The sequence below is a fragment of the Nycticebus coucang genome, chromosome 2 (genome assembly GCF_027406575.1).
Source record: "Nycticebus coucang isolate mNycCou1 chromosome 2, mNycCou1.pri, whole genome shotgun sequence".
In the NCBI taxonomy this organism is placed as follows: domain Eukaryota; kingdom Metazoa; phylum Chordata; class Mammalia; order Primates; family Lorisidae; genus Nycticebus; species Nycticebus coucang.
In genome coordinates, this window is record NC_069781.1 from 72,968,065 (window position 1) to 72,988,094 (window position 20,030).

Genomic DNA, 20,030 nt, shown 5'->3' on the forward strand with positions numbered 1-20,030 from the left:
TCAGTCCTTTTGATCTCTTCTGATGCTTTGTCTGCTTTAAGGTTTAGAATTTCTGATTCATGGTGGGGTTTTTATATCCTCAAATGTTTGTGGAGTGTTAAGAGGATTTTTGTTTTTGTTGTTCCTAGGAATTTCCTTTAGTTGAGATGTTTGGTTCTGTTTCTGATTTTTTTATAAATGTATGAATCTATCTTTTTATTCCTCATTTTCGAGATATCGGGTATTTTGTAAGATTCCTACCCAATGGCTCACTATTCTGTCAGTACAAAAAACTCCAGATTCTTTAAAATTTTGATGTAGATGAGTTATATACATATCTTCCAATTCTTTTGTTTGTAGGACCCCTAAATTTTCCCCTTTTTGTCTTCACCTGCAGCACCCAAATGCCAAAATAAGCCTCTCCCTCGTTTACTTGTCCCCTAAAAGCTGCTTTGAAGGCCATCATCTCATGTTGTACTTTCAAAGTCCTTTCCACGTAAACTTTGCTCTAACTAGACACTATAGTAGTATTTTCAGTTTCAGGGTGGATTTACTTGATTGCCACAAAGTCTTGCAGCAGGAGCAAGGTAGACACAAGTATGGGAGATTATTCCGTGAGATTTTACAATTTATGGCTATTTCACATTTGGGTATTTTTTTGTCTTCAAGTTAGGCTGAGATTGTGTTATTTGTGTAGTTTATTTAATTTTTATTTTTAGGGATGGGGTCTCATTGTGTTGCTTAGGCTGGTCTTAATCTTCTGGCCACAAGCACTTCCTGCCTCAGTCTTCTGAGTAGCTCTGACTGTAGGCATAAACCACTGTGCCACTGTTGTCAGTCTCCTTGGAAGTTCATGGTAATGATTAAATTGTCCAAAATGAGCTTATGTTTTCATCTTCCTGCTTAAAGGGAAAAAATAGTCAAAAATATTTTAGGGGTTAAAATATCAACTGTCTGAAATTATAACAATAACTAATATTGTTATAATTAGTATATTATATATAGTATACTATATATAATTAGTATATATATTACTAATATATATAATACTAATCCTATTCCATATTGTCATAACATGTTGCAGTTTTCCCAGCACATTCACATGCTTCTTCTAACCTAATCATCGCCCCCAAAGAGGTTAAATACATTGGTTTTTTTTTTTTTTTTTTGGTTTTTGGCCGGGGCTGGGTTTGAACCCACCACCTCGGGCATATGGGACTGGCGCCCTACTCTTTGAGCCACAGGCGCCGCCCGGTTAAATACATTGTTAATGTCATGCAAGCATTAACTGATAGACCCAAGACTTAACACAGGCTTTCTATCTAGATTCTGTGCCTCATTGCTTAACCGGTTGATATACATTGAATCAAACTAGTGAACCTCCATTAAGTAGATAGTGAGTATATTTAAAGTGATACAACACATGACCCTTCACAGTCTGGTTTCAATGGCAGGTTAATTGCTTTTTTAGTTGATGTTTTTAAAAAGATTTAACTGTTCTTTTTCTTACTGTACAGGACCAAGCCATATGTCATTCTATGTTCGAGCCCACAAAGGGTCTACACTTTCTCAGTGGTCTCTTGGCAATGGCACCCCAGTCACAAGTAAAGGAGGGGACTACTTTGTATTTTACTCCCATGGACTCCGGGCCTCTGCATGGCAGTTCTGGATAGAAGTACAGGTGCGAATTTCCTAGCCTTTGTTTCATTGATCAGGTTCCCAGGTAGTATTTAGCAAAAACCTTGGATTCATTATTCTGGTTCAGAGAACTAGAGGACTGACTGATTCTCTCCCACAGGTCTCAGAAGAACACCCCGAAGGAACGGTCACGGTAGCCATTGCCGCTCACTATCTATCTGGGGATGATAAAAGATCCTCCCAACTGGATGGTCTGAAGGAGAAGTTCCCAGATTGGACATTTCCCTCTGCTTGGGTGTGCACCTATAATCTCTTTGTGTTTTAATCTTGTGGATGAGCTCTAAGTACATGCCTTGGTGGATATTCCACGTCACACGGTTTCTCCTTATGTTGCGTGGATGTTTGTCATGTAAGTCAGTGAATTTTAATATGTTCAAAGAGGTTTTTGGGTTAACACTCTTCAGGGCCAAGCATGTAAGGGTTAAGCTAGTAGTGCATGGCCTTTTGACACTTGAAAATGCCAGTTTTTTGGCACTTAAGCACATGTGGGTACTGCCACTACATATATACATAAGTCATTTTATATGACTTTAAGGACAAAAGCCAACAAACCACTTCAATAGTTGTCCCTCTAAGATCCTGAAAGATGTAGGCTGTTAGACCGTTGTTAATAAGACAGGTCATTTCCAATTAAAGTCCAAGACCACATAGACCATGTGTCAGTGGATGGTAAAATACTGTTCATTGGGGCAACAATTTCCCTCGACCTACCTCTGTGTAGGTCATTGGCATATGAATGCCATAAAGGCTAGGGAAGAAACCTTGAGCCTCTATTGAGAGCTCTTTCTTCACATAGCCTCTGGAGTATGCTTTGTGTCTCTGTACTGAAGCCCAGGCCCTGGTTTGGACTCCTGTGCTGAGCTGGTGACTCGCTGTCCTGACAAGGAGTCACTGAGATCTATTGCTGTGCTGCTTTTCTGAGGTGGTTTTCAATGCCTGTTGTCTGAAACTTGTCTGTTCCACCACTCCGCTCTCCCAATTTAAAAGGGGAACATTTGACCACATTTCTTGCTGGGCTTTTTTATAGGTTATTTTGGTTCAGAATATTGTTTGTGCAAGTACATGATCTTAACTTCCTTCCTCAGAGCACGGAGTTGCCACTTTGGCTATTCTGGGGTTTAAGGAGGGTCTGAAGTAATAAATATTTATTCTCTTTGCTTTACTTATAGGACACTTGTGTTATACAAGGTTAATCCTTTACAACATTTTATTGATGCACTGGGTTGTCCTCCTTGTAGTTTCCTAGCCAGTTGAATAGATTTGTTTCTTAGTAAACTTACTGTCCAGCATGGCTGGCATTCCTGAGACTTGAGATTGTGGCTTATACTGGAATGAATTAGTGTTCAGATCCCACATAACAGCAGCACTGGGATTTAAGGTGGTTTTCATTTTGAAGATGGGTGTATAGCTTGTGAGGTGTTACCACAGTAGCGCTTCTCGGTTCTAGCAGAGAAACGGTTCGGTGAGAACAGTGGTAAACTTTCTTTGTTCCATTAGGAAATGTAAAAAGTTTGACAAATTGAATTTAACAAACATAGGCAAAAAAAAAAAAAAAAAACAGGTGAAAAAGAAAAGTAATAGTAAAAAGGTTCTCTTGAGTAACAAGAATGAGAAATGCTTCTGGAAAAGTGGCCCTTGGCTCTGTCTGAACAGAAGGAGCACAGTAAGTGCACTGAAGGAGGAAACTTCCTGAAGCTGCTTGTGTGGTATATTGATGTGCTTGCTTAATCATGCTCTTCCTATTGCCTGCCTAATTTGTAATTCCCTAAAAACTAACTGGGCCCATGCAGACAGCTGGGCTGCAGCCAGAGCTGAAAGGTAACATGCATCAGCACTGCACATGGAGTCAGCACTTTTCCTGGACTTTGTAGACTATCTGCTCAGTGTCTGGCTCCTGCTACATTTATCTGTCAGGTAGTATGTAAGGTATGCAGGGTTTATATCTTGTATAGAATTACAGTTGTGGGGAAAAAGTTAACAGTAATAATTTCTCAATGAATATTTTCTGCCCTAGTGGCTAATCTGAAATACAGTACTAGAAATTATTTATAGAAAAAGCAGTAAAACTCCACATTGAAGACATTGTATGAAAAAACAATGTTCTCTGTGATCCCCCCGCCCCCCCCCCCATATTTTTTCAGGAAGAATGCTGTTATTTTCAGTAGTAATCATCATTTTCCTTTTGCCTTTGGTTTATTTCATTTTCCTTAGCATTATGAAGTTTTGATATTGTACAAGGTCAGACACAAGATGCCCTGCTAGTTTCAGGGCATGCTTAATACTCTGGTAGGTTGTTTTAATACCAGAATGGTCAATTAATTACACTTAGTATTTATGGCTCTATTAATAAGCACACAGTCTGTAGCCTCTGAGATTAAACTTGTTAGGTTTTTTGAAAGAGTATCTGATCATTTGAATAACTCATTTCTAAAAGGGTCTTTTCAAGCTCTAACAGATGAATTATTTTCTACAGAATTTAAGGAGCAAGCACAGTACTGCAGATTCAGGGAAAGTGTGAAGAACTGTGATTTCACAAGTTTGTTCTTGTGTTTGACTAAGAATGACTGTTGGATGAAGTGTTTGTTGCCACAGTTTAACAGATATAAATAAGTGTGATGATAGGGGGCCACAAGCCAGCCTGCTGACAAAGAAGCTGTAGGAAGAATGAATTGTGTCTGTCCGTTTCCTTTCATTGGTTTGCTGACTTGTTGAGGATTAATTGTTGCCTTACAATGTTACTAAAATAAACTTTCAAACATACTGGTTGATATCTTTGTAACAGAAAAATAGGCCTGTTTTCTCCTGTATCCCCCATACTTTAAGGGTTATTTCATGTCTGCAGAGCCTTTTAATTGATGTTAAAAGACCAACATGGCTCATGGGGCTATAATGGCTATTTGAATGGACTATTCAATAGGAATTCTTCAATTGGAATTTTTTACTTTGGAATGGAATGGTGCACCTGAATTTTACAGTAATCAGTGGCCTACAGTTTGGTAAATCTTGTGCTTTAGCATATCTAGGGGTTTTTAAACACCTCCACTGGTGATAAAAAAGTCACCAAAGAACTAATAAAGAGAAGGATGTGGACTAGGGGTAGGAGAGAGAGAAGAAATTGCCTTTCAGCCAGAGTGACCCCCACAGAAGGAAAAGGAACCGCCAAGTACCAAAATAGAGATCTTTCCAAAGATCGCTGTGTGAATTATTTAGCTTTCTAAGTGAATTTGCTCACAGCCGTTCAGTACAAGGTAAAATAGCTGAATGACTTCTATTTCTAATACTCCTTCCTCCCTCCTGTTTTAGGGCCAATAAAGGTAAGATGCAGTTACCCCTCTTTTTACTGTTTTTAGTTGAAATACTTACAGAATTTTGAAGTACATCACTTTATTTTTTGATACCACTGCTTCTATATTTGAGTTGTAAAAATATAACATATTAATAATTTTCCTCTTTTGGCACTATATCATGAAAAAGTGGGATTTATCCCTGGAATAGAAAGTTGGTTTAACATTTGAAAAGCCACATGACTTTCTCAATAAATGGAAATTTTTTTTTTTTTTTTTTTTACAAAATCCAAAACCCCACTGTCATACTCCACCTATATAGAGGGGAACTTCCTCAACCTGATAATGTTTATATCTGAGAGGCCGACAGCTAACATCATACTTGGGACAATTTTATTAGGAAGACGACAATGTCCACTGTTGTTGCTCTCATTCAGCATTGTACTGGTGGGTTTAATGAGGGCAGTTTCGCAAAACCAAGAAATAAAAGGCACCCAGACTGGAAAGAATCTAAACTCTCGAGTTGCAAGCATGATACTTCTATATAGAAAAATCTTATAAAGAATCCACAGAAATAACTTGAGTTCAGCAGTGTTGCATGATCCAATGTAAATATATAGAAATCAACTATTTCCATACACAAACAATCCCATTTAGAATAGTGTCAGAATAAAATACTTAGGGATAAGTTTCACATAAGTATGAGACTACATACTAAAAATGACAAAACATTGCTAAAAGACTATAAAGAAAACATCAGAATAAGTGGAAAGACGTTTGTTCATGCATTGGAAGGCTTAATATTGAGATGGCAATATTCTCTAAACTGATTTATACTTAAATAAGATCCCTATAAAAGTCCCACCTACCTTTTTTTTTTTTAAGTGCAGAGATTGACAAACCAATGCTGAAAATGATATGAAAATGCAAGGTACCCAGAATAGCCAAAACAGCCTTAGCAAACCTACCTAGGACTCCCACTTTCAAAATTTCCTACAAAGCAGCAATAATCAAGACAGTTCGATACTGGCATAACAACAGACAAACTAGATCATTGTAGTACAGTTTTGAGTCCAGAAAGGAACCTCTAGTCAATTGGTTTTCAACAATTCAGTAGGGAAAAGAGTTTTCAATAAATGGTATTCAGACAATTGAATATCCACACATCGTTTACTTCATACCATATATAAAAAGTTACCTTAAAATGGATCCAAGACTAAATGTAGGAGCTAAAAATATAAAACTCTTAGAAGAAAACTTAGGCATGAATATTCATGACCTCAATTAGGCAGCGGTTTGTTAGAGCATAAGCAACCAAAGAGAAAATCAATTGAACTTAATAGAAATGAAAAATTTGTGTTTCAAAGGATGCTACCAAAGAAGTAAAGAGATAAGCCCACAGAATGAGGAAATATTTGCAAATCATATCTGATACAGGTATAGCACCTAGAATATATAAAGAACTCTTAAAAAAATCCATAATAAAAAGGTAATGACCTACTTGAAAAATGGGCAAAGGATGTGAATAGATATTTTTCTTCAAGTATGTACATTAGCCATTAATGAGATCCCATTCATACACAGCTTGGATGGCTACAACCAAAAAGACAGTAACATGTTTTCATGGTATATATAGGGACCTTCATCCAGTTAGTGGGAATGTAAAATGGTACAGGTGCTTTGGAATATGGTTTGGCATTTCCTCAAAAAATTTAAGGAGTCACTATATGACCCACTTCAATTCCACTTCCAGAGAGAACTGAAAACATGTCCACACACAGAAACATACATTAATGTTCACAGTAGTGTTATTTGTAATAGCCCAAAAGTGGAAAAAACCCAGATGACCCACAACTGCTTAATGCATGAACAGTGTACAATAGTATATCCATATAATAGAATAGTAACTTTAATGGAAGTAGTCCTATTCAAGAATAAGCCTTGAAAACATCATGCCTAATAAGAAAAAGTCCACATAGGGTGCCAAAAACATGTATGCACATTTTAAGGTAAAAACTATATTAAATTTGTAATATCCAGTACGTAATGCTAACAAAAGATGAATGCAAGTCACGTTTGAGCATCTCTTGTAACAGCAGAATTCAAGCATGAGTATTAGAATAGTTTTTTCCTTTCTTAACGTGTATACATTTTTTAGCACTGTCTTCAGGGGTGTCCAACTTTTTTCTCCCCCTATGCCTTGTCTTTGGGCACACATTAAATGCACAAACACTAAAGAAAGCTGATTAGCAAAAAAGAAAAAAGTTCGTACATACTTTTTGTGGTAGCCAATATCACGGATAAGCAGAAAAAGTCCTTGCAAAATCACGTGGCTGTGGGTTGCAGGTTGGACACCCTTGTACTGTATGTTTCCATTTACATGAAATGTCCAGAATAGGAAAATCCATGGAGACTGCAAATTTTGGAAAAAGTCAAAATCATTTTTAATACCATTTATTAAGACATGATGCTAGCTCGGCACCTGTAGCTCAGTGGCTAGGGTGCCAGCCACATATACTGGAGCTAGCAGGTTTGAATCCAGCTCAGGTCTGCCAAACGACGACAACTACCACCAAAAAATAGTTGGGTGTTGTGGTAGGCATCTGTAGTCCCAGCTACAGATGGGAGGCTGAGGCAAGAGAATCGCTTAAGCCCAAGAGATTGAGGTTGCTGTAAGCTGTGATGCCATAGCACTCTACCCAGGGTGACATAGTGAGACTCTTAGAGGGGAAAAAAAAAAGACATGATGCTTAGTCTCCTATACACTTTTTAATTTTGTTTGGTGGATATCATATGGTATACATAATTTTCTGTCATTTCTTCATTATATTTTGAATACTTTCCAGGTCATCAACATCACTTTCTTCCAATATTCTATTGTCAGACAGGTGGGATGCTGCCAATTCTTGATGCTCCCATCCTAAATCTATATATGAATAAATATTTTAAATAAATCTGTTTGTATTTATACTTATTTCACAAGGAAAATTCTAAGAGGTAAAATTACAATGAAAACATTTCTGTGGCTTTTAATACATGTACTTTTTGCTGTTAACCTGAGATGATGAATAAGCAAAAGTTTGTGTAATGGTTTTATCGCCCTTTACCAAATAAAAATAAATACACACTATAGAAGTAGCAGCAACTTTAATTACAAGCAAAGGTTGATTGCCACCCACTCTCAATGACTTCTAGTTTTGGTATCAGCAAATAATTTAAATGTATCTACTACACTTGAAAGAGTCGTACTGATTTAATAATAAAAAAAAAAGTCGTACTGAATATTTAAATTCATTGGTTAAAGTTATGGCTTAAACAGTTGATATGTGAACCAAACAATACTGCAAAATAAAAATGAGGTTTTAAAAAATTAAAGTATATATAAAATAAAAATATATTACCAAAGAGATATTTTCCGTAAACTTGCCAAATTTTTTGCCTAGGGCCCTTCTGTTTCTATGAGTTGAAAAATGAGTACTTTATGGAAGAAAAGATTAATTCATGGTCTGAGCCATGTTAAACTTACTGGTACCCTGCTTTCAAGAATGTGAGATGAACTCATCAACATAGTTTTATTTAGGATATTCAAAAAGATCACAGCTGTTTATAATGGTACATCATTTTTATTGATTGAATATTCACACCAAACACCAAAGTAGTAATGCTGGTTCTTCTCCCTGATGGACTAGGAAAGGAGAAGAAAGTTCAGTTTAGTTTCTTGTGCGGCTGCATGTACTCACATGCAAAACATTATCTTAAGATTCTGAGATAGGTGGTTTGAAACGAAAGACTTAAATAAAAATAGCACCAGCAGGACTAGGTACCAATAATCACATACTCCACCCATTTAGGAGTTTTATGTCAAATTATTGCACTTGTAAAAAAGTAAATGATAGTCAATTACCCGACTCAATAATTTTAGATAGTTTGATGAATTTTGAACTAAGCAATTTCAAAATGGTTTCGGGTTTCCCGTCAAAGGAAACCTGGCTAAGACAACTAAATGTAGCCATTTACTTTAAAAAGCAAGGATAGAGGACTAAGTTTTGTTTCCAAACTATAATTGCACTATGAGAGGCTATTTTACATAGTGGTACAAATTTGGTCCACATCAAATACACCATTATAAAAATAAACAAGTTTGTTTTTGTAAAAAATAACATTGCATTCCTTGTTCGAATTGCACAGTACAAACAAGCTATCTAAATTAATACTGTTATAAGGTAATTAATTAGAATTACTTACAGTGGATGTATGTCCAAAGCAATTAAGGGGTATGCAGTTCTATTTTCAAAGTATGAAAACTACAATTAAGTCCTATCTAGAAATACATAAAATATTTTGAAAGTTTACAATGAAGAATGCATTCTTTATACACTCATTTTTAGTAGCCTTGATAATACAGGATTCAGCAGTCTATTTACATAAATGTTCATTTTTATTCAATTTACAAAAGCAATAAATAAGAAACTACATTAATTTGCACAAAACCTATTCCACTTCCTTCATGATCAGTGTGACCATTTCTGTTACTTTATGACCATGCTGATAAACCTGTCTTCCTTATGAAGACTCCTCATTTTGGAAAGAACAGCAAGTCCTGTTTATTTTTATATATATATATATAGTCATTCAGAATCCAGCATAAAACCTTACAAATTATAATATCCCTAAAAATATGAACAGTGCCTTTGAGTATATTTACACAAGAGCATTCAAAAAAAGATACAGTTCTTTGATACAAAATAGTTTAGTGGTATCTAACAGCATAATTGCTGAGAACCCCTCAGATATCTAACCACATTGATCTAGGAATCAGGCTTGCTAAAACAGGCACATTAACTCACAGGTAAATAGCTTCCATCCATTCAGGACTGGGATTTAACAGGATAGTAGAGCCAAGGAGAATGTCTCCATAACACTGGCACCTTGTATGTCTATTAGAAGGACCAACTGGGGAGTCCAGCCAGCTCTATTCAAGAGAGCAAACAGGTAGTTCAAGTACCTGATGAGCTATAGCAAGCACCTTACATTTATTTTTTTAAAAAGCTTTCTGGACATACAATGAAGCAGAAAACATTAAGAAGCTGTAAGTAGTGAAAAAGTAAGCTCACCTGGGGCAAAACAGTCCCTATGGTTTAAGAGCTACCAATCTTTGAATAAAATCAAAATATTCTCATGTATATCTGTACAATATTCTTTATTACTTTCTCCACTGCAGCTTAAAAATATTTTTTTATAAAAGTTTGCTTTATTCAATATCACATTTTTATGGAGTTAAAGAAATTTCTTAGAGGAGAAAGAATTAGTTAAAATCTAATAATACTTGACCAAAGAGACTGAGCTGAGTTCTCTCCCCATTAAATTATCCAACTAAGTCGCAGTGTACTCCATTGCACCCTGCTGCTAATTAATACTGTCCATTGTGATGGTATGTCACTGTTTTTAGGACACAGAACAGTCGTAAGTCCCATCCTGAAAAGGTTCCTCCTCCTCTGTTTGGGCTGTGTCCTCTTCTTTCCGGCTGACCATACTGCTAACCCCGACTTCACACTGGGAGATGCCCCCATGGCTGGAGGAGCTTCTGCTATCCTCTGTCCGGGGATTAGTCTGTTCGGGAGTCTTACCCATAGTTACTGGCTGGAAGGTGTCGGGCTGGACTTGCTCTTCTGCTGCTTCACTGAGCTTCTGTAGTTGTGGCTTAATGATATTTAAAAATGGCTTATATCCAGGGCTAAAGAAAGGAAAAAATATTCGCTCTAGTCAGCCATAATTCAAAGGCTGGGCAGACTAAATTATGGATAAACTACTCAACACTGACATGATTAAGAGCAATGAGAAATTATAGGGGAGGACAGAAGGAGGGAGGTAGGAAAGGCTTGCATGCCCTGCCCAGCACAGAGGGAGCTGCACAAAGAATGAGCCTGAGCCTTAAATTTCTAAGCCCTAGGAGCAAAGACTGACATTTTAAAAGCAGTAGTACAACAAAAAACTGTACAATCAAAAGACCAGGAGGATTTTAGACATGAAAAGGGACTTTCAGGCATTTAAGCTATGTGCACTTAGCAATTAATGAAAACCAGATCCAAGTAAGACAAGTAACTAGCCCCAAATCCACACATAACTGGGAATAAAGACAAAAGTAGAGCCCAGGGCTCTTAACTGCTGTACACAATTCTTAATTTGGATTTGCTAATAACTGCCACGTAAAGTTAAATTCACATACACCTTTAACGTTGTATCTTTTCTTTTCAAGTAGACATTTTTAGGTTGTAACTTTCAATTCTACAGGATTAAATATCTTAAAATTCTCAGTCTAATTCTAAATTCATTTGTACTGCATCAGTCTTTTAAGCTAGTGACATGCATTTGCATTATAAATTATAAACTGACCAATGCCCTAACTTCACTCAATGGATATTACCCATTTAAATAGCTGGGTATAATATACTGTTACTAAAGAAAGCATTTTCATTTCTACTAATTTTAAAATATCCAAATAATCATAACCAAGCCTTAATGCAAAAGGACAGGATTCACAAAGAATACAAGCCTAAGGAAACCAGGACTCACCAATCCGTAGAAGCCCATCGGTCTACTGCATGTAGTCCTGTCTTTATGTTCTGTAACATCTCTCCATCTACTTCTGAAGATTGTATAATAACCAAAATCTGATTGATTATTGAGGATTCTCTAAGAATCAGGCTGATAACAATGCACCAGTCCAGGCATCCTGCCTCCATGAAAATGTGTAGCAAATACCTATATATAAGCAGAAACAAAATGACTTTGGCTAAGAAGGATCTATCATTGCTGTAGCAGTGATAATTTTAGGGTTGGGGGTCACCACAACACGAGGAACTGTATTAAAGGGCTGCAGCATTAGGAAGGTTGAGAACCACTGATCTATAAGATGTAGAGAAGGACAATGAACATTAGGAAAGTAGCCCCTATACCGTATTTGCCCAGATACCCAAGTAGGCATTCTGTGCTTTCAAATAGCTGAGAAACTTACCGCAGCTGGACCTGGGATTTATGAGGCCCTTTACTCGCCAATTCCATGGAGATGTGCTCTAGCTCTGATTGAGTTAAACTGAGGGTGGAGAAATTTTCATCCACCATTGTCCAGTCTCCATCCACCATGGAGCTACTTTCAGTTAAATCTGTGGCTGAACCAATACTGCATTCATCACCTGATGAAGAATTGCCAAAGGTTATAAACAAGCTTCATGGAGAAAATATATTTACCTTTAATTAATTAATTTATTTATTTATTATTATTTTTTTTAATTTGGCCGAGGCTGGGTTTGAATCCGCAACCTCCGGCATGTGGGACCGGCGCCCTACCCGCTGAGCCACAGGCGCCGCCCTACCTTTAATTTAAATATTAGCTGTTTCTCAGATACTGAATTCTCCTCTGGGTTTTGTAACCAAACATTAAATCCACTGCTAAAATTGCTATGTGAACAACAGCAGATGTTTTAAAAAAAGTCATTAGAAAGATAACAGATATTATGTACTTTTGGATGGAAAACATCTACCACCTATGGAGCAGTCCTTCCTGCCACCCTCCCCCTCATCTAGTTAGAATTTGATCAAGTCTTTAGATTCAGCTATCAACGAACAGGAAATACAGAGGAATCTGTTAAACTAAACCATGTAGATGCAATCAGCAAAACCATATTGTAGAAAATCTACAAAAGCAAGTTTCTTCAATTAATAAATTTGGATGGTTGAGGGTGCGACGAGATGGGAGGTTGGAGAACATTCACTTAAAACACAATGTGTGAACCATTTTCGGATCTTGATTCGAACTATAAAAACATTTATGATGTTTATGAAACAATTGGAAATCTGAATACTTACTGGATATTTGATGGTAATATGTAATTACCAAATTCTTTAAGGGATGATATGGTACTATGTTTTTTTGTTCGTTTGTTTTTTTGTAAGAATACTTATAAGAAAAGTACTAAAATGTTTACAGGTAAAATACATCATGTCTTGGATTTGTTTCAGAATATAGGAGTGGGGACTTGGATGAAATAAATTTGGCCATGAGTTGATACAGGAAGCTAGGTGATGGATAAATGGAGGGAAGGGGTCTACTATACTATTATCTCTATTTTTTATATTTGTTTGAAATTATCTCTTAGAAAAAGTATTTCTAAAAGAAATAATGGTACCGCCTCACACCCATTAGGAATGACTACCATCAAAAACCAGAATGTAAGTGTTTACAAGGATGCAGAGTAATTAGAACCTGTACCTCCTCTACTGGTGGTAATGTAAAGTGGTGGGTGTAGTTGCTATGGAAAACAGTGTGACAATCCTTCAAAAACTTACAAATAGAATTACCAAGTGATTCAGCAGTCCCATTTCTGGGTATAAAAGAAATGAAAGCAGAGTCTCAAAGAGATATTTGTACACCCACGTTCACACATATTGTGGCATTATTCACAATAACCAGAAGATGGAAGCAACCCAACTGTCCCTTAGTGGACGAATGGATAAACAAAACATGGTATACCTGTACAACAGAATATCATTCAGCCTTAAAAAGGAGGGAGATTCTGACATTTCCTATAACATGAGGATATTATGCTAAGTGAAACTGGTCACAAAGGGTGGCGCCTGTGGCTCAGTGAGTAGGGCGCCGGCCCCATATGCCGAGGGTGGCGGGTTCAAACCTAGCCCCGGCCTAACTGCAACAAAAAAATAGCCGGGCATCGTAGCAGGCGCCTGTAGTCCCAGCTGCTCAGGAGGCTGAGGCAAGAGAACGCGTAAGCCCAAGAGTTCGAGGTTGCTGTGAACCGTGTGACGCCACAGCACTCTACCCGAGGGCAGTACAGTGAGACTCTGTCTCTACAAAAAAAAAAAAAAAAAATTGGTCACAAAAAGACAAATACTGTATTATTTCCTTGTATTAAGAACCTAGAATGTTAAATTAATAGAGACAGAAAACGAATGGTGGCTGCCAGTGCCTGGAAGGGGAGGAAGAATGGGGAGTTATTATTATTAAGTTAACAGATACAGAGTTTTAGTTTTCCAAGATGAAAAATGTTCTGGAGGTTGAATGGACAACAACGTGGTATAACTACTGATCTATTTGGTTAAAAATGGTTAAGACTACTGAACTAATTAGCTTAAAAATGGTTAAGATGGAAAATTTTATGTGTATTCTACCATAATTTAAAAAAAGATGGCGCAGTGTGTAATTTTTCTACTGCCCAGAAAAGAAAAAAAAAAAAAGAATAACGAAAAAGAAAAACAGATGGCAGCTATGAGCCTCCCCACATAGAAGCTTGGATGACAGATTGATAAATGGTTAGATGAATGCCTGGCCATTAAGCAAGCTGCAAAAAAAAAAAAAATCAGACCAATTACCATTTAAGCTCCAAAATTTTATAAGCCTATACCAACATAAATTGCTTCAACCCCTCTTCAGTTTATAATTGATTCACAGAACAGAGGTGGTGTACAGTTTTTATAATGGGCCAAATAGTATTTTCATCTTTGAAGGCCAAGAGGCAAGATGAAGGATATTATGTGGGGAAAAGCAGATTTCCACAAATTTTTTATTGATGAAATAAAAAAATAATGATAATAGAGTCCATTTTTTATGACCCAAGTATCAACATTGTAAGAATGAAATTCTTTATATGCGAATAACATTTTCCTTCTTGGGGCTCAAAGTTTGTGTTTCCTTATCATCAACATCGAGTGCAAAGATTAACTTATTCATGCTGATCTTTACTGAGATTTTACCTATTTCATCAATATAAAATAGATATAACAAAGTATGTACAGTCAACTCCAATTTGCCCTGTTCTAGTATCTATCCATCTCTCCAGTGGACAGTAATGGCTAATCCTCCAGGATGTTCAAAGAAAAGAGTGAAGTTCTGTTTCTTAAGTGATATATAAACTTTCTTCAAAGGAACTGAAGAAGAGCTAGGAGTTAAAATGACATTTACCTTTATTAGATAAAGGTGACAGGAAGGCATCTTGCATTTGTGTTCCATGGGATGAGGCTGTATCCATCTCATGATGGGTGGGGCCAATGTTGCTAAGCCAGCTTTGACTTCGCTGGATATTAGAGATGCCAGGATCCATCTCAAGGTTTAAAAAAGGGTCAGCTGACTGAGACTTTAATAGCTGCTCTCCCACTGCAGGGTAAGTCCAAAACCAAAAAGTGGGGAGAGAAATTTAAGATGCACATGTTGCTACTTCCAATTCAGCTCTTGTTAGCCTCCCCAACCTGCCCACCTAATACTAACAGCGTAAAGCCAACTAACAGTCCTACACTGTATCATCTACCCCAAAACTAGAGATGTGGGACTATGGCACAACAGACTGACCACATAATACCATCTAACAGTCTTATCATTATATCTTACTGGAACTAGGCACAACTTTATTCTGTTGATCTTCTAAGCAATTTGCCTTGGTTTCCTAGATGACATATTTCCAAATGCTTAAATAAAAAGTTTGTCTAAAATTTTTGTAAACAATAATTAGAATAGTCTTCATAAAAAGATCTCTGAAAAACTTCATCATTTAATTTTTCTTTTACCAAAAAATACGGTTTTATTTTGTCCTTTCCTAGTTTAGAAGCTGGTCCAAGATGTCAAAGATGCATTTTTACTAATTCCCTGGAATGAGTCCTGTCAGGTAAGTCACAATTTAGCTTATTTTGAGGTCTATGTCTAACTGGTTCCAAAACTCCTTCTTGCAATAAAATAAGCATGGGTAGCTTTTACATTCAGCCAGTTCTCAACTTGTTTAAAATCTAACATAACAATGAATAGATTTATGAATTAGACTTCATTTCTTAAGACTTAGGTTCTTCTACTTTATTCACATCCTTGATCCAATGGCAGATGTTCCAACTAATGTACAAAGACTTGGCTTTTATCTACTTCTGAGTTTGGAATGAAAAGACTTCCTTGAATATCAACTATTAGCAAAATGTCTAAATATGTGGACAATTCCCCTTGTACAAGTGACACAAAATCTACATCACCTGTTCGGTATTTTCCATTTTTGAAAGGAGAACTGATAGAAGAGGCTGGGAGGATAGGAAGTGGCCACAGGAAATCTTTGTGGAGTCTCTTCAAGGCTATTACAAAGTTGTCTATCCGGGCAGCTCGGGTACGTTCCTTGCACAGCCAAGTGATTAGCTCAAAGCCCAGTTGGGCTGCAAAGCAGCCAAGGTCTTTTAAGCGCACATCTTCTAAGAGACGCCGAGCATGTCTCCAGAGCATCATGTCAATGTACATGTTCTCAGCACAGTCACTGTCTTTACTCCACCTATAAGTGGAAACAAGAAAGCTACAGAATACCATTTACTGGAAGATTTCAAGTACTTTTTATGTAGTAACACTAACAAAGCTGACAAGGAGGTAAGAGATCCAACATCTACTTCTGACTGAAAAGGATTATAAAGCATCAGGGCTTCTCCTCTGTGTGATCTCAAAACCTGTTGAACACCTGGGACAAGTAGGCCTGTAATAAGTTTTTGTAGGATGAATATATAGGAGAAAAAAAGAAAACAAAAGAACCAGACCAGGAAGAGGGTGGTAAGTGGTTGAAGCCAATTTTTAAATTCAAGGTATGGCTGAGAAGATACTGTTGGCCTGGCAGTTGTTTATGCTTTACTTGTGGACAACACATAGTAGCGTGTATGTGTGCACACTGTGCAGAGGAGTTAATGGCCAGTGGTTACAGAAAGTAGTAAAACATCATAATACAAAACATTCACTAAATTTTCAATATGTACCAGGCATTGCAGTAAGAATACAAACAATATAAAAGAAAGGATTAGATAAGGAAAAAAAAAAAAGAGACAAGAATATGTAACAACATAGGAATACACAGACCTCACAAACCAGAGGAAATAGTAATGTTTTTATAACATTTAGTGTGAGTTCATAGTTATCTCTCAGGACATAATAACCTATCTATGGGTGAGATGGAGGTTTCAGTCTAAGAATACAATTCCTGTTGTTCTCCCACTGTTTGATGACTTCTACAATTAAAAGCACACAGGAAAGTTAAATGTATGTCAGAGGTATAGTTGGAAAGAAAGGCAAAACTATTGACTTTAAGAAGGCTTTTGGATTATCCAGATAAATCTATTTTCTGTTTTAGGCTAGTCCTCAATCATCAAAGGTAATTTAAAGTTAGTTGCATTCAGAATAGGTACATTAAAACCCACTCTAGAAAAAAAGGCAGAAACTATATAAAGTATGAAAGTAAATGTAAGAGGAAGAAAAAAGGGGGGCTGCCTTCTGTGCAGTCTCCAAGCCTTTTGGGAATGGAAAAGGGAATTGCAACTGGATTAAATGGTTGTTTCCAAAAGACCCAAATTTATAAATGCTCTGAAATACATGATGTCACAGATGCCAAAAAAACAGTAATAGTTCTTCATTCTTTTACCTTTTTCCAGAAGGACCAGATGGCATACTTAGTGTTTTCTGTAAGCTGAATTTACCAGAAGGAACATTTTCAGCTGACTGGGATAAACTGATGCTTCGATTTCTGAAGAACTCAAATCCACCACTTGAACTGGGTTCCTATGATTACATATAATGTGTAGTATAGTTAGAGAAAGACGTCATGTACATGTATGACCTACAGAGGTTGTATGATTGCAACTAACCTGAGCTGTGGGTGTGGATGGAGGTGTCTCAGATTCTCCAGAGCCAATGGCTTTAAGAAATCGAATCATGTGTCGACATAGGTCCCATTTGCCTTGTTCTAGTGCTGTGTTGAACAGAAGGGTGGCATGTTGCCTACTTACTGCTGGGACTTCCATATTCTACAAAAACCAAAGAAGACAGTGTTCCTTTTATACTACACTATGAGCAATTCTTCATTGCCACAGTTATCTAAACCAAGGAATGTAGTCTCAACGCTGTAGAGGTTAGTTTAATAGATGAACATTAAATAAATAGTAATAAATAAATAAGTAAATAAATAGTAAGATGAACATTAAAAAGTAACATACAAGGAAAAATGAAGCAAGTACTCTTCTGGTGTAGTATGAACTAACATTTACTGAACTCTCATTATATGCCAAATACATACACTATTTCACTTATTTCTCCCAGTGACTTTGCCACATAGATGGATCATTCCTGTTTTGCAGACAAAGAAACTTAAGTAAACTGCTGAAGATCAGCAGAAAGCAAGAATACAAATCTAGGTTTGCCTGACCCCAGAAAAGCCCAGTTCTGCCTCCTATTAAAGAGTTTTCTAAGGCTGTGACTTGGGCAATAGCAAGTAGTTAATTGCTATACATTCAGAATCCTCAATACTTCCTTCACAAATTTAACCTTACTACCGGTCTTGGTCTTCATGGGACAGTGTCAAACAGACAAGTTTAACTGTAATTATTTGCCAATCCATTGCAATTTAAGAATTACGCTGGAGAAAAAATTCCACTGCAAGGGACATCACTGAAGGTCTACGATGGGATCCAGAACATCAAATAGCTGCATTTATTTTGATTCTGTTTTTATAATTCTATTGCCTTTTTAGGGCTAGGTATGGAACCACAGAATCCCAGAGCTACCCAGGCTCTGAATATCTCCTCTGGTTTTAGTCAGTTGTCATGAAGCGAATAAATTGACACTAACTGTGTTTTAGGCAGAGATTCAAACCAGGTTTATGGTAAGCTTCCTCTATCAGTGAAAACAACTTTGCAGTAATTTGAAAGAACCTTTAAGTGTGGCCTATCAAATCCATATTAGATGTACATGAGTAAACAACTGTCAAGCCCTTTTATCAAATATATAATGAAAAAAAATTTCAGTAGTCTCAAAGAACCCATTATTTTGAGAAAAATCAAGTACTGTGAAGGCCATTTCTGTGGCAGACCTGAGTCACCTTGCTTTGGGGAGCCTATGCTTTAATTAGTGTCCACTCAGAAATTCCACACTGTAAGGAAGACAATCTATAATATTATTGTGAGGAGCTCAGAACAAACCCACTAATATCCAGAATAATACTTTCTTTGCTATGTTTTCTATGTAACATTTTAATAATCTTATGTAATATTTCTTATGTTTATATTATTATCTCAATATATGTAACAAATTTCTTCAGTATTACTCAAAATAATATTCTGAACTTATTAACCTGTTTTAGGCCTATTTATGGTTAAAACTGACATTCCAAGAAATCTGTGGTCATTTGACAAGTCTGAGTTCTTCAAAGTGAAAGACAAATTAATTTCTTAAACACAACCACGAAATAAACAGAACTTTTTTTTTCTAAGTTTAACCTCATCAATACCTGACCCTTTACAAGAAGAAAACTGTTACCTGTAAGATAATAAGGTAAGAGGCAGCTGTGTCCAAATCCTGAGCCATCAAACATTCCTCAAACAAGTCCTTGGGGTTTCCAACAGCTGCAAAAAGGTAATTCCATAGGGCATACTCAGTTTTTCTGGCACAATGGACAACTGTCTGCAGGAAGAGGGGGAACTCCGTGATAAATTTTGCCACAGTGGGAAGGAGAGGGTCGGGAATGGGATCCCGTGAGGTAGCTTCTTCTTCCAGGACTTCATGGAGCATAAGCTCCAGCACGTGGGGGAAGTAAGGTAACGCTGCGCAGGACTGGGCCAAGAGCAAGGCTTGCTCCCCAAGGTTTCTGACTAGAAGCTGACGTAAAATATGGTGCAGGTATATCTGCGAAGTTCTCTCCACAACACAGAAAGGGAAGAGGACCTCCAGCTGTTCCCTAGCATTGTTCCGAGTATACAAAGAATCATAGAGTAAAGTGTCATTGACAGCACCAAGGACTAATGCGTCTTCAAATAGAACAGCCAGAGGGTAAATATTGATGTGGAAAGGCAGCATGATCCGCTGGGACAAGAAGGAATGGGGCTTGCGGTGATCCCTAGGGAAGAGAGGGAGCCAAACTTTCATCCCTGCACCACCACAGCTCAGCCAGAGAGCCTCCAGAAGGTGACGTTTTTGTTTACTTGCTCGACACGTAGTCCAGACATTTTCAACAGACTGAGCTAGTACAACAGGAGGACAGAATGGCAGCTGGAGAAGGA

The 20,030-nt window shown here is 37.1% G+C and overlaps 2 protein-coding genes across 10 annotated transcripts in view; one reads left to right on the forward strand and one right to left on the reverse strand.

Moving 5' to 3' along the window:
• ERMP1 (endoplasmic reticulum metallopeptidase 1) overlaps positions 1-17,546 on the forward strand; it is a 69,720-nt gene extending 52,174 nt beyond the window's left edge. The window contains exons 14-17 of one of the 3 annotated variants that reach the window (XM_053573350.1): positions 1,497-1,660; positions 1,778-1,912; positions 15,570-15,634; positions 17,412-17,546. In XM_053573350.1, coding sequence (XP_053429325.1) covers positions 1,497-1,660; positions 1,778-1,912; positions 15,570-15,611 — 341 coding nt within the window. In that variant the 3' untranslated portion in view covers positions 15,612-15,634; positions 17,412-17,546. Of the gene's footprint in view, positions 1-1,496; positions 1,661-1,777; positions 7,952-15,569; positions 15,635-17,411 lie in introns of those variants that run through there. The other 2 variants (XR_008376354.1, XM_053573351.1) reach the window with 2 other exon arrangements.
• The window catches only part of RIC1 (RIC1 homolog, RAB6A GEF complex partner 1), a 170,922-nt gene continuing 159,460 nt past the window's right edge, over positions 8,569-20,030 (reverse strand). For all 7 annotated transcript variants that reach the window (XM_053573314.1, XM_053573312.1, XM_053573335.1 and 4 more), the window contains 8 exons: positions 19,291-20,019; positions 17,625-17,783; positions 17,402-17,538; positions 15,987-16,273; positions 14,938-15,129; positions 11,977-12,154; positions 11,535-11,723; positions 8,569-10,695 (listed from right to left, as the gene is read on the reverse strand). In XM_053573314.1, coding sequence (XP_053429289.1) covers positions 10,407-10,695; positions 11,535-11,723; positions 11,977-12,154; positions 14,938-15,129; positions 15,987-16,273; positions 17,402-17,538; positions 17,625-17,783; positions 19,291-20,019 — 2,160 coding nt within the window. In that variant the 3' untranslated portion in view covers positions 8,569-10,406. The remainder of the gene's footprint in view (positions 10,696-11,534; positions 11,724-11,976; positions 12,155-14,937; positions 15,130-15,986; positions 16,274-17,401; positions 17,539-17,624; positions 17,784-19,290; positions 20,020-20,030) is intronic.